Genomic DNA, 15,135 nt, shown 5'->3' with positions numbered 1-15,135 from the left:
AATAAGATCAGTGAGTGATTGGACGGCTAACTCGTCTTTTTCAATTCTCTTTTTCTGCAAATCCGGATGGCTTGAAGTGGAGGAACGAGTCCCGAGCATTGCTCTTGGGCGATGAAGAAACATGCTGTGGTATTCGGCATTTATGTAATAACGACGAATTGCACCTGGGTTTAAGCTAAAGCCTCTTGTGCCACCTGACGTCTGGGTATCTTTATTTATTGTTTCTTAAATTGTTTGGTCCACTGGTATTTTGCCAAATGGATTATCAGCTCCTATTTGACCAGAAAATCCTCCACTCATAAAGTATTCATACATTTCAGGATGATGAATATCTAACGACCACATTTGCGCATCGCAGAATTTCAAATATCTTGCATATTTTAAACGGTCTTACGTGAAACACCATGGGATCATGTCTCTGATTGAGCCCAGGTGCAAAAGCCAATCCCCTTCTCTTGTTGCCCGCAACAAACCAAGCACAACCTCGACAATATCTAGATAAGATATCCAAAATGCTGATAGGCTGCCATTGTCATTCTTGAGGAAGTACTGTTGGAAAAGGTGAATAATGTGAATGCATGAAGCATTAGACATGGCATTATCACGTGTCTCATGAGATACATCACTGGCAAAGTATTTTGGAACAGTTAAAGCTTCACTCAGACAATCATCTTCTCTTTGACCTAACCACTGTAAGAATCCATTCCACACAATTCTTATCAACCCTTCGTACATGAGTTTGTGCATTCGAACAGCGCGGTTGTACTTTCTGCCATCCGATATACCGCCAATGGAACCATCAGCAATAACTCCGGACTCTACACATAAGTACCTTAAACCTGCCTCTCCAAATCGTTTTCCGAGAATAGCTAACATTGTGCACAATGTGTGAAAAACACCCATTCTGAGAACTATGCAACCAAATCTTTCTTGATGCTTCCAAACAATCTCCAAAGCTTTGGCATATAGTGCCTGGTCAAACACACAAACAATTTCAGATAGTTCCACGGATTCCATGATTTTGAGTGATTGATTCAGTACCTCATTTACTGTCGACAACTCTGTGGCTGGTGCATTAACTGTTGGGAGGTATGATATGGCATCCTGAACTACAACAATGTTGTCTCGGATTTTTATGTTAAATCCGGTCCAACTGCTCACATCCTGAGAATTAGTGTCAGAGAGACGTGCCAAGACCCAAGCTATATTTTTTTTAGTGTGGCACTATTTACAACAGCTGTTGTATCATGTTCAGTAGTAAAAATCAACTGTGGACCAACTCTCTTACCAGCAATATACAATGATATTGTATCTGTCTCTGATGTAATGCTTCGCCTCTTCGACTTTTCAACTATGGGAGTGCATCTATCCGGGAGTGGCCCAATTAGTTTTCTTTGAACAGCTCTGCCATTTACCCTGTGTGATGTCCCCCCTCCACTCAATGTTTCCTCAAGACGATCAATGTTATCCCAAGCTCATGTTGTAAAGACACCTGGATGAATGCGAGATGGTAGTGGGGTGTCTTCACCACATGACAACTTTTGCAGACTAAGAGCCGTGTCTATTTCCTCAAGTTTTGAATATGATATACGGATACACCGTGCCCTAAACGATTTAATGTCTGAATTAACTTGACATTTCCTGTCAATAATTTTACCGCGAAAGGTAAGAGAACATGCTTAGGTGGTTTTTCCCTGCTGTTTGTAATATTAAACACTAGGTCTTGTCCAAATGAATTTGCCAGTCTCTCTTCCCTCTCTGAATTTGAGTTATTGCCTATATCTCCGGTTAGTAGTGTGCAGAAGAAACTTTTAACAGGCTCGGGAACACAACAGTTCTTTATTTCAATATCCGGAGGCCACCCCTTACTTATCTCCTGCGCTCTGATAATTTTCCGAAGTTGTAAGGCTGCTTTTGTCAAGACATTGTCTTCCTCCTAGGACGAGACGATGTTGTATTTCTCTCTCATGGAAAAGTGTTCCTTTGCAAGCTTGTCAGTTTTCAGGCTTTCTGGATAAACCAGAAGTTTAACGTTTGTATCATTTACAAACCGGAGAGTTTCGCCAAACTCTTGTTCTAGCTTTCTGCGTAAGTGTTTCTTTGTTGATGGTTTCACTTCTTTGATGCCATGAGCAAGAAGATTAGTAGCTAATTTGGATGTTTGATGTGTCATTGGAATGATATCTGGGTTAAGGATGAAGTCATTATTCCCGCGCTTTCGAAGAAAAGTGGGAATATTGTGATTGTCTCCGCCGTCCGTCCGTACGTCCGTCTGTTTTACCCTGTAACTCCTCCTACACCGTTTGAAATAGGAACTTGAAACTTTGGGACATAGTAAATATATGTATGGGGAAGTGCACAACACTTTAGGATTTTAGATATGACCCCTAGGGGCCGGTCAGAGGGGTTGGGGTCATGGGGGTCAATAAAAAAAATTCTTATAGATTTTTAAATCAAACATATTCATGAGTTGTACATTTAACAACATTTTTTTGAAACAAATGATGATCAGAGGGTGCTTGGGGGGTGTGGGGTGCTTAGCAGATAGGGCTCAAAATAGCTCCTCCGACACCGTTTGAGATATGAACTTGAAACTTTGGGACATAGTAGATATATGTATGGGGAAGGGCACCACACTGTCGGATTTTTGATATGACCCAGAGGGGGTGGGGTCATGGGGGCTGATTAAAAAAAAATAGCGATAATGGGACAAAGCAGTGCGTGTGGGAATATGCGATGGTGTGCCATCGACAACGTAGTTCTAGTTTTGAATGTAAGAAAACAATTCAATTTCTGCCTGCTCTAATGCATTAGCATACTTAGCCTCAGGTCATCAATGTCTTGCCTACCGCCTTGAGACAATTAATGATCCTCCTTTGTGTAAAAACGATAGCATGTGCGGTGGTAAGAAGCTTCTGCTGCCACCAGTTCTCGATCAAGGAAGGCTAGAATCCTCGTGTCCTTTTTTCGTAAAGCAGCATCCCATACTGTTTGGTCAGTGCGCAGCTCTCGACATTGCACTAATCGTTCTCTTGTATTTTGTCCTTTAAGATACCTAACCTTCAAACAGAATATACACGTGGCATCGTATACTCTGCCTGTACTAACACTTTTTCTCCGCGGCTGCCTCGAAAAAATGTCCGCAGCAGATTCTTCCTTCGTAGTTTCTTTTTTCACTATGGCGTCCAGGTCTCTTTTTTATTGTAAAAAGACTCCAACATCGGCGATGATACCGTATTGGGGGAATTTCCCCAGCAGGAAGGTCCTTTGCTAAGTCCAAGACTGGGATACAGTTTCTAACAGTTGCAGCATTCAAAAGCGTTTCCCATGACACTAAGTCCTGTGGCGATGTGAGTTTGGCGCCAGGATCTTTTTCATCAGAGTTTAGAAGACAAACGGCAGTGGAGGGGTCTCGTCAAGCTCTCTTCGGTGGTAAGATAGGGCCAGCGTACATTGTTTGTTTGATGTTGTGACTGTTGGGTCATTCTCAATGAAGAATCTGTGATAAGCAAAGCAAAAACTTACTACCCAATGCAAATAGTGTTGGTTATTATAAATTTCTTTTCAATATTTCTAGGAATTGTAAGCTTAAATTTTGGGCTACAATTGTTGGAACGTTATAAAGAAAACTAAAGGTGAAACATACCATTAAACCATTTAAAAGACACCATGAAACAAGGAATTGATAACATGGAAAAGTTGTCCAATATAAAACTGAATGCACAAGAAATAATGATTCCTCCCTGTTCCTAGACCTAAATGATGCAATGCACAGAGAATAACACATGTGGAATTAATTAAATTAATGCTGTTAATTACACCTTTCTGTTTATATTATGACATGTAAGGTTACAAGATTCAGCCTGTCTTAGATCTAGGAAGTTGTCCTTACAATCTTACCTGCATTGTTTGATCATATGGCAACTCGAAGATGTGAAAAGATGGATTACATTGATGATCAAATTCTCAAGATGAAACTTAAAACAAAAGCTTGAATATTGCCATCTATTGAGTAAACTCGAAACCAAGAGGAGCATGTGTTAATTTGAAACCCCGGAAATTGTAAGCAGATTTTATGTCACTATCACATTTATAAACCAAAATGAGTCAATAAAACATCAGAATCGTCTCACACAGCCTCAGAAATAGGCATTCTATAACTATTGAGATACCATTCCGTCATTCATTACTTGTGTTTTCGTCAAATACATGTTCTTCTGGGCTATTTTTGCAACCTCTAGAATTGTGACCTTTGGTTGACCTCTGATGACCTACATATTGAAATAATTTGCATAATCTAGTGTCATTATGAGAGAGCGTACATAGACATACAATTTGAGTATTCAATTTTGGTCAATCCACTCAAAAACTACAGTCATTATGGTTTCCCCTCCCCACGAAACTCTGGGTTTTCGGTATTTACAACAAATGGTTCAAAATCAATTGCTCTGAAATAAAATTTTGCAAAAGCAACTCGATAATGTCCCCTTAGAATCATCTGAAGACCTCTAAAATATGCATTCCAAGTGTTTAAATCACCATTGGGTGATTTGTTACTTTATTCTTTATTCAAATTTTTTTTATTCAAAATATAGCGGTAGGGTGATGTTTGAGAGGTGAAAACTACCAGAAAGCTGCCAATTTCACACTGCTATCACCTCAATTTCTCATCTGTAGGTTCTAAACTATCAAAAAAACATCGTGAGACTTTGCCACCAGAGATGGTACCCATATCTGGTCTGGCCCATGGACTACTGGGAGATAGCTTTTGATGTGTATCTGGAGAGAGTTTTTGTGGTAATGTACCTTTAGATTTGGATCTGATGCAGGCTGGGTCTGTAATTGTGTACCAAGTTCATCTTTGTAGACTTTGCTGGCATTGATTATCATGTGTATGCATGACGGTCCATTGTTGGTAGAGCATCAACCGTTTTGGTCACATTTATCACCATATATTGACTTGAAGATGCAGGATTCCATCCATCATTCATCTGTTATGGAAAAATTAATTATATGGTTAAACTTTTGGTTTCTACACATTCAGCATTAAATATATTCTTTTGTATTATCGATAAATACCAATATGATGGCATTCCTGGATATATGATACCGAATAAAGTAATAATTGAGTAAAATACAAAAATAATTTTTAAAAGGTGAGTCGTTTTCATCCAGTCATAATTTGTGCCAATATTGTTCTTGTTTCATTTTAGGTGCATCTAATCTTTAAAATATTGATAGAGTCTGATTTATCATACCTCAGAACATATAACATGATAGATAATTCATGTGGATACATCAGGTTGCAAAAATATGAAGAAATGGGAATTTCAAAAATGTTGTGGGTGGTCATCGTGGATCTTTGTCTTTTACTAAAATTGCTTGATGCTGAGAACTTGACATCCACCTGGATATCATTGCTGAGATGCCAAGGCTGAATAATCAAGAGAGAGAAAAACTATAACCGGAAATACTCGGTTACCCTCCACTGCTGCCAGACTATTATGGCATCAAGGAAAGATTAACTGGTATCATGTGAGTGTCAAAGTTCTGGTGGAAGTTTGTCCAACCTCTACCCGTTTTACTCCCTTATGGAACTTCTTCTAGATTTCTTTTTGAGATTTGTTGGTTGTCGTTATCTGTCATCCCATGAATACCATTATCTTCTTTTGTATAAGCTATGTACTCACGTACATGCCCACAAGCACACACCTTTGTTTTCAGTTTGTATGCCATTGATGATGTTCTGTTGATGAAACAGGATTATCATGGAGGTTAAAGCGTGATCAGCATTATCGGTTGTCTGAAAATGAAGTGTGTGGGATCCAATATTTTAGTTTACTAGTTGTCCTCTTCATGGGCAGTGCTTAGAAAATATCATCGAGCTATTTTATAAACCCTTGTAAGAAACTTCAATGCAGGATGAGGCCATTTGGCCCATCAAGCCTTCTCAATTGTTGCTTATCTGTGCTCTATCATTTTAAATACTGATCATCAAGCAAGCAAGCAGCACGTCCAATTTTTGAAGTCTTTGGTATGACAGCCAGGGTTTGAACCGCCTGCTTCCCAGACTTGAAGAGGATACTCGAACAATTACCCCAGAAAGTCTGGTTAATCTCATCTCTCTGGCAGATGGGGGTTGTTTTGATTTTTCTTCTTCATATTATTTCTTTCCTCCTTGAAAAGTAGTACGAGTGTCTGGTTTATTAGTCACATGAAGGGTGATGAGTGCGTGAAAGAGGAAGTTGGATCTGTTTATTTAGGCTCTTTCCTTTACTGGTATAACCCTATCCTTTGAAAAGATTAATAGTTGCAATCGTATTATTGTAAGCTCAACTTTAGTTGTGATGTAGCATTATTGCCTGTCATTTTGATGTTCAGGTTTTAACTTTGTCTTTTTGGTCCATTGTGTCATCTTCTTTTTTGGCTTCATTGTCGTCGTCTTTATTGTTATTAGTGCAAACTGTACTTTGATACGATAATGGTGATAGTGCAGATACAACCTGTACTGGTTGGACCTCAATCCTGTATGTCCAAAAAATGTCAAACATCTGAAACTCCAATTTGTGGTGTGGCGAAACAAGTTTATGCAGGATCATTGTTTTATTTTAGCACTTAATGTACATCAGAGTTTAACTGGTTCTCATCTGGCTGTCCCAATTCTCGATCTTGCTCATTGCATGTGGGATGAATCAGAATGTTGTGGGCAATCGTCAGGAAAGCCTTTAAAGGTAGACCTTATATATTGCTTACATTTGTGTAATTCCATTCTTCTGTTGTTTGGATTTAACTTGTTTTCACTCCCTTGAGATGCAGCACTGACAAGGTCAATTGAATGGTCTTTCATAGTTATCCCTACGTTAAAAAAAAACTAACAACAACAAAAAACCGGGGATATTGTAATTGGTTCCATCTGTTTGTCTGTCCATCCGTCACGCACTCTACTCAACGGTTGTGCAGAGATTCACCACACTTGGTAGTTATGATCACCACATGGCTCGTAGGTGTAACAGCATTTTCATTTTTGTCCCTGACCCTTTGGGTGGAGTCAAAAGGTCAAATGCCAAAAACGTGCAAATTACAGGCACATTTTAAAACATTTTTTGAAATGAAACTTGATATGTAATCAACACTGGGGGTGCATGAAATATCGAACAATTTGTTTGCAGTTGACCCCTGGTTCATGCCCCAGGGGGTGGGGACTGAGGGTCACAGCAGTCAAAACAGAAGATTTTGTTTTTTAAACTCAAACTTTGATATTGGGTCATTCCTAGTGGAACTCTTTACCATCTTTGAACTTTCCTTCAGGTGGGAACCATGGGATTTTGCAATGGTGTGCTTTCCAATTTGCTCTACTTTATTTAATTTTTATTCCTCTTTTTGATTTAAATTTCATATCACATTGTTGTTTTTGTTATTTCTTTTTACCTCATTAAGTTTGTGTGTTATTGAACACTTTTATGCAGACATGCTGAACTTCTGTTAGTTGATTAACTGTTGCGATAGAAAAGTTGTCCGGTCAGGTCAGGCCAGAATAGATCTGTGACTTGCTACAGGTTCCATGTAAACCTGTACTAACCTGTTTCATGGTCCAGGTTGTCGGCGACTAAACTGTCTCCCCCACCAGGTTTCCTGTGAGCCAACGGCCATCGATTATCATCTGAGCTCAAGCGTTTGAACATTGATATAGCAGCACTCTCTGAGTTTTGGAGACCGGATAGTGGCGAGATCATGGCAGGTAGTTACACCTACTATTGGTCTGGTTACTCTTGACGGTTGCCATGCACCAGGAGCTGCTGTAGCTGTGTCCAAGAAGCTGACTCCAATGATAATTGAGATAACACCGGTCAACGAGTGTATTATGAGACTAAGGATTCATCACTCCTTGGGTGTTGTTTTCCTAGTCTCTGGATATGCCCCGAATGAGGAGAGTGGTCTCACCATGAAGGATGCATTCTCTGCCATGCTCGAGTCTGTGGTTGATCAGTGTACCAGACGAGATCAGGAACTGTGAACCAGAATAGCACTAAGTTCCTTGACTTTGCAAGAAGTCATGGATTTATGGTTTCAGTGCCCACATGCTCATCGCTGGACTTGGTGTTCAAACGCTGGTGGTGTGGCAAAGGAGATTGACCATGTGCTCATTTATGATCGCTGGAGGATGGTCCAAAACTGCAGGATCTAATGGAGTTCTTAGTTCCTCAATACCGACCACTGGATTGTGGTAGTAACTCTGAAGTTTCAACTTAAATCCAGGAGAATGGTATCATCCCAGCCTAGGCTGGATGTTGGCAGGCTCAAGGATGAGAGGGTGGCTGAGGAGTTTGCGACCAGGCTGAGTGGAGATTTGGGGGGTCTGGGTGCTTTGGGGGGGGGGGGTCCTGAAGAGTTGTGGAGCGCCTTTAAGACCACCGTCCTTGATGTTGCCGGTGGATGTCTTGGAACTCACCGTAGAGCGAAAAAAGAATTTTTCTCTTAAGGGACACTGGATACCATTGACCAGAGTCGCAGGGCCAGGCTGAATGGCAGAGCTGAGCTGTTCAGGAAGTTGACATGTAAAACTGTACATGCGCAAGGGTGGACAAGGAGGCCGATGATCATAGCCAATAATATTGGCAGTCTTGCACTTTTTCCCAATAACTCACAATTTTCTCCAAAAATAAGTTGAAATTGACGCATTTGGTCTCCATAATTGTTTTTTTTAAATACATTGTCGAGGCTCGTATGAGACCTAACAAAGAACTCACAAATAGGGGGCAGGAGACAAGAGGGGTGGGAGAGTGAAGGACAAAACAGTGGGGACATTAGGAGATCTGTGGAAGGGAGAGGGATGGGGTGAGGAACACATGGGTATACAAGATGGACACAACAGGGACTTTCAGGAAGGAAAGGAGGTGGGTTTGCGGTGGAATAACGGGGGGAGAAAAGATCATGGTTTTGGATGGGGGAAGATGAGAAGTGGTGGTGAGCAGCTGTTATGAAGGCCTGGAGGGAAGACTGAGATTGAAGAGAGTGAGGGAGTTTATTCCAAAGGTGGTAAAAAAGAGGAATGAAAGAGTGAAGGTGAGCAGTGATTCGTGATTTTGGTAGTTTTACCAGAAGAGGGTTGCTGGCGGGCATTGAGCACCCTACAGAAATATCGGGGGGGGGGGGGTTGGCATATTGCAGACAGAGCAGGAGGGGTGAGACCAGAGAGGAGACTGTGGAATACAGAAAGACCACCGACATGCCTGCAAGAGAGTGAGAAGCCCAAAGGCTCAGCCTCATTGCGGGAGATACCAATGATCTGAAATGCCTTGGTTTCCATGGTGTGAAGCCAAGAAAGGTGAGAGGCAGGAGCACTAGCACAGAGGGGAGGGCAGTACTCCATCAGTCTGTAGATGAAAGCTTTGTAAGTGGTCAGGAGCTCAGGTGAGTTGAGGAAGGACTTTGCATGACGGAGGATTCCCAGTAGGCGACTGGCTTTGGAGGCGAGGTTTGAAATGTGGCTTTCCCAGGAAAGATCATGGCAAATAGTGAGACCCAGAAGCTTGAATGAAAGGATTTATTCTATAGGATTGTTGAGAATGTAGATGGGGGGGGGGGCTCCAAACGGTCCTTTTGGAGAGACATAGTGAGAGTGTGAGATTTGTCTGAATTAAAAGACATGTTCCACGTGTTGGACCAGTTTGTGATTTTATCCAGATCTGCAGTGAGCAAAGAAGCTGCTGCTTGCCGATTTGAGGGATGACAGATGGTACTGCAGAGGGTGGAGTCATCAGCAAAGAGATGTAGAAGATTTTCCAGAGAGTTGGAGAGATCATTGATGAAAACCAGAAAAAGAACAGGGTCCAGAACGCTACCTTGAGGAACTCCAGTCTAGACAGAAAGAGGGGATGAAAGAATTCCATTTAGGGCCACACGATGACTGCGACAGGAGAGGAAGTCTGTGAGCCATGAGTGGAGATGGCCTTGGATACCATGGGAAGAGAGTTTGGTGAGTAGTGCAGGGTGCCAGACCGTGTCAAAAGCACATGATATGTCTAGGGATATGGCTCTGATTTCACGTCTGGCATTGAGGACCTCCATCCATTGTTGAGAGAGCAGAAGTAGCATATCCAGGGTTAGGGAGAGTGACCTGGTCTGAAACCAAATTGAGAATCAGAAATCAAATCATTGGAGAAGAGGAAGGATTTCATGTCTGAAGCGATGATGGATTCCATAACCTTGCTGATGATTGGGAGAAGTCTGATTGGTCTGTAACATTCTGGTTGATAACTCTTTATTTCAGAGTTAATATAACAGAACCTTTGTTTTTGATTCAGACCTGAATGTATGCTTATAAATCAGAAAATAAGAAGAAATGACATTGACAAAATTATTGTCACCCACTTCATATTTGATTGCACAGCTTTTGGACAAAATAACTGCAGTCAAGCACTTCCTCTAGCCATGAATGAGCTTCCTCCACCTCTCCACTGGCAGTTTGACCCACTCTTTTTATGCAAACTCCTCCAGTTCTCCCAGATTTGAAGGGTGCCTTCTCCCAACTGCTGTTTTCAGATATCCCAACAGGTATTCAATGGGATTTAGATCTGGACTCATTTCTGGCCACCTCAGAACAGTCCAGCGTTTTGTCTTGAACCATTCCTGGATGCTTTTTGAAGTGTGTTTGGAGTCGTTGTCCTGCTGCACAACCCAGGACCTTTGACGAGGACCCAGCTTTCTGACACTGAGTTGAACATTGCGCTCCATAATGCCTTGGAAATCTCCTGATTTAATGATGCCATGCACACATTCATGGCAGAAGGTGCCCGTGGCAGCATAGCAACCCAAAAGCATCACTGAACCTCCTCCATGCTGGAATGTAGGGAAGATGTTCTTTTCTTTAAAGGCTTCATTTGGTTTTCTGTAAACAGATATGATGTGCTTCACCAAAAAGCTCTAATTTGGTCTCGTATGTCTGCAGGACGTTCTCCCAGAAGGATTTTGGCTTGTTCCTGTGTGTTTTGGCAAACTCCAGTCAGGCTTTCTTCTGTCTCTCCCAGGAGTGAGGTCGTCCTGGGTCTCCTAATATAGAACCCCCTTTGAGTGAGTTGGCGACAGATGGTAGGAGTTGAAACTGTCGTACCTTGTGTCTGAAGGTCAGCTTGAATCTGTTTGGCAGTTGATCGAGGTGTTTTCTCCACCATTCGAACAATCCTTCACTGCTATCTTCGATCAAGTTTTCTCTTGCGGCCATGTCCAGGGAGGTTGGCTCCAGTTCTATGAGCCTTAAACTTCCTGATAACATTATGTACGGTGGACACAGGAACATCAAGGTCTCTGGAGATGGACTTGTAGCCCTGAGATTGTCCATTCTTGGCTACAATCTTGTGTCTGACCTCCTCAGATAATTCTATGGTTTTCTTTCTTTTCTCCATGCTCATGGTGGTACACAGTGACACAAAACAGAAGAATGACTCCTTTTCTCTGTTCAAACTGGTTGAATGAGTGATTTTTATATTGCAGGTACCTGCAACTCACCACAGGTGAGTTCAATTCCAAAGTAAAGGAGAATCACCTGCTTGAAATCTAATTATTTCTAACAACTTATAAAAGGTGCCAATATTATTGTCCGGGCCATTTTAGGATTTCTGTGTAGAATAACCGAAGATTTAGTAATTTTTTCAGCTGGTTTTGTTTTGTTCCACTCTAAACCAAAGAAATATCTACGTTAATATGAAAAGATTTTTTAAATTTCAACAATTTTCTGGAAGAAATTGTGCATTATTTGAAGGAAGTGCAAGCGTGCCAATATTTTTGGCCATGACTGTAGGTGCGAGGAATCTGTGAGGGGGTAGAGCATCACCTGTGGTCAAGTGATTCTCATCCTGCTTGGAGGGGAATTCACGCATTGCATTCCTCCAAGCCAATCCCTCGGTGTACTGCAGTCAGAGCGGAGCATGGTGGGTTCTTGATAGAGGAGTTTGAAGTGAAGGCCCCTGGGCCAGTTACTTTGAGCAGCTGCACCAGGCTGTTCCACCAGCTGTTTAGTTGCATGTCAGGGGTGTTACAATTCCTAATGCTGACCCTCCAATCAACTGTGATCCACCTTTGTTTGTGGAAACAGGCTCCGGTGAACCGGTTGAAACGGGGTAAAGCTCCAGGGATCTGTGGCATCCATGCTGAAGTTCTCCAGGATGGTGAAAATGCTGTACTCATGTTGTTGCATGCAGTTCTGTGCTCTGCCTGAAACACAGGCATTATCCCACCTGACTGGAAGAGGGGCTTTTGTTGTCCCCCTCTGGAAAGGGAAGGCTGATCGCCAAGACTGCAATAACTACTGAGGGGTGACTCTGCTCTCAGTGCCGGGCAAGGACTTTGCTCAGATAATTCTTTATAGGGTTCCCCACCATCTTCTTGAGCACCAGCACCCAAAGCAGTCAGGCTTTACACCAAAGAGGTCAATGATTGACCGTATCCTTGCCATTCGGGTCCTCACCGAACAATGATGTGGGTTTCGGCAGGGGCTGCTTGCAGCCTATGTTTATCAGAGAATCGGGATGACCTCTGGAGGATTCTTGGTCTTCGTGGGGTGCCACCAAAACTGATCGATCTGATGTTTGAACTCTACTCTGGTACTGAGAGTGTTGTAAGATGTGGTGATACCATCTCCGACTTATTTCCAGTTGTTCCTGGAGTTTGTCAGGGGGTGTGTACTGCTCCGTACACTTTTCAGTGCTTGCCTGGACTGGATTCTGATGAGGATGTCAGAGAGATCAAACTGCGGTGCAGCGTTTTTGGAATGTCAAGATCTCTGACCTTGATTTCGCAGATGATGCAGTCATCTTTGTGGAGACTGGATATCCTTTTGGGGGCCCTCAAGGTGCTGTCAGGTCAGGTTAGATCTGTGACCTGCTACAGGTACCATGTAAGCCTGTTCCATGGTCGGGTTGTCGGTGACTAAACCATCTCCCCCACCAGGTTTTCTGGTGAGGAGGGTGTTTGGATATGGACACCCAGTAGGATTAAAAACAAAACCTGTCAAAGGGCGGAGGAGCTCCTTGTGAGCCAACGGCCATCCATATCTAGTGCCCAACTGTGTTTGCGGACATCCTCCTGCAGTTGGGTTACTTTTTTATTAGGAGGTTGGTGGCAGGATTTGCACTCTGGCCACCGTACAACCCTTCATTCCGCAAAACACAAAAACCCACTCCGTGGGAGTACCTCCTGTGCAGCTTCCCTTCGCAGGGCAGCTCACCAGATGACGGGATTGGGGCAAAGCCTTCCGGACCCCCAATCTTTGATGATAGGAGGGAAACCACGGGGTAACATCCCTGGGTCAGATTGCGCGAGAGTGTGTCGGAGTGGTGCTGAGGTGTCGTCCACCAGACGGCGGTCTCCTTGGGTTAACCTGAGGCGGTCCCTTCGGGTGGGTGTCTGGAATGTCCTATCCCGAAGAGAGGATAATCACCTGTCTCTGTTATCTGAGCTCAAGCGTTTGGACATCGGGATTGCAGCTCTCTCTGAGGTTCAGAGACCGGACTGCGGCGAGATAATGGTGGGTGGTTACACCTACTATTGGTCTGGTCGCTCTGATGGTTACCATACCCAAGGAGTTGCTGTTGCTGTGTCCAATAAGCTGACTCCAATGATAATTGAGGTAACACCGGTCAACAAGCGTATTATGAGATTAAGGATTCGTCACTCCTAAGGTGTCATTTCCCTGGTCTCTGTTTATGCTCCGACTGAGGCGAGTGATCTCACCGTGAAGGATGCATTCTATGCCACGCTCGAGTCTGTGGTTGATCAGTGCCCCAGACGAGATACACTTCTAGTCTTGGGGGATTTCAATGCATCGACTGGAACTGATAGGGATGGTTTTGAGACATGTGTTGGTCCCCATGGGTCAGGAACTAAGAACCAGAATAGCACTAAGTTCCTTGACTTTGCAAGAAGTCATGGACTTAGGGTGGCTGGTTCATGGTTTCAGCGCCCACAAGCTCATCGCTGGACTTGGTATTCCAACGCTGGCGGTGTGGCAAAGGAGATTGACCATGTCCTCATTGACGGTCATTGGAGGATAATCCAGAACTGCAGGGTCGACCGGGGTGCTCAGTTCCTCAATACTGACCACAGGCTTGTTGTAGCAACTCTAAAGCTGCACCTTAAATCCTGGAGAATGGTACCATCCCAGCCTAGGCTGGATGCTGGCAAGCTCAGGGATGAGAGAGTAGCTGAGGAGTTTGCGAACAGGGTGAGTGGACACTTGGGGGGGTCTGGGTGCTTTGGGAGATCCTGAAGAGTTGTGGAATGCCTTCAAGACCACCGTCCTTGATGTTGCCGGTAGATGTCTTGGAACTCACCGCAGGGCAAAGAAGAATTTTGTCTATCAAGGGACACTGTATACCATTGACCAGAGTCACAGAGCTGAGCTGTTCAGGGAGCTGAGGCGTAAAACTGTACGTCCACCGAGGGTGGACAAGGAGGCCTATGTGCGAGGAATTTGTGAGGGGGTAGAGCATCACCTGTGGACAGTTGATTCTCGTCCCGCTTACATGGGAATTCGCGCATTGCGTTCATCCAAGCCCATCCCTCGGAGCACTGCAGTTAGAGCAGAGAGTGGTAGGCTCTTGACAGAGGAGTCTGAAGTGAAGGCCCGCTGGGCCGGTGACTTTGAGTGGTTGTACCAGGCTGATCCACCAGCTGTCGAGTTGGACGTCCAGGGTGTTACAATCCCTGTTGCTGACCCTCGAGTCAACTGGAGTCCACCTTCGCTTGTGGAAACACGGGCTGCAGTGAACCAGTTGAAACAGGGCAAAGCTCCAGGGATCTGTGGCATCCATGCTGAACTTCTCAAGGCTGGTGGAAATGCTGCACTCATGTCGTTGCATACAGTTTTGTGCTCTGCCTGGAACACAGGCATCATCCCAACTGACTGGAAGAGGGGCCTTGTTGTCCCTCTCTGGAAAGGGAAGGGTGATCGCCAAGACTGCAACAACTACCGAGGGGTGACGCTGCTCTCAGTGCCGGGCAAGGTCTTTGCTCGGATAATTCTTGATAGGGTTCACCACCATCTGCTTGAGCACCAGTGTCCAGAGCAGTCAGGCTTTACACCAAAGTGGTCAACAATTGACTGTATCCTTGCTCTTCATGTCCTCACCGAATGCAGAT

The 15,135-nt window shown here is 43.7% G+C and overlaps 1 protein-coding gene and 2 pseudogenes across 1 annotated transcript in view; 1 reads left to right on the top strand and 2 right to left on the bottom strand.

The window, feature by feature from the left end:
- Positions 1-390: 390 nt before the first annotated feature.
- LOC147031554 (uncharacterized) lies at positions 391-2,605 on the bottom strand (annotated as a pseudogene).
- LOC147031553 (uncharacterized) lies at positions 2,584-3,454 on the bottom strand (annotated as a pseudogene).
- Positions 3,455-7,645: 4,191 nt separating this feature from the next.
- LOC147031552 (coxsackievirus and adenovirus receptor homolog) overlaps positions 7,646-15,135 on the top strand; it is a 49,027-nt gene continuing 41,537 nt past the window's right edge. The window contains exon 1 of the mRNA XM_085864934.1: positions 7,646-7,738. Coding sequence (XP_085721060.1) covers positions 7,732-7,738 — 7 coding nt within the window. The 5' untranslated portion in view covers positions 7,646-7,731. The remainder of the gene's footprint in view (positions 7,739-15,135) is intronic.

This window comes from Eptatretus burgeri, chromosome 2 (assembly GCF_056783735.1).
Source record: "Eptatretus burgeri isolate ZD-2024b chromosome 2, Ebu_testis_v1, whole genome shotgun sequence".
Classification (NCBI taxonomy): Eukaryota; Metazoa; Chordata; class Myxini; order Myxiniformes; family Myxinidae; genus Eptatretus; species Eptatretus burgeri.
The sequence above is the reverse complement of the archived record's forward strand: the minus strand, read 5'-3'. Positions and strand labels throughout refer to the sequence as shown.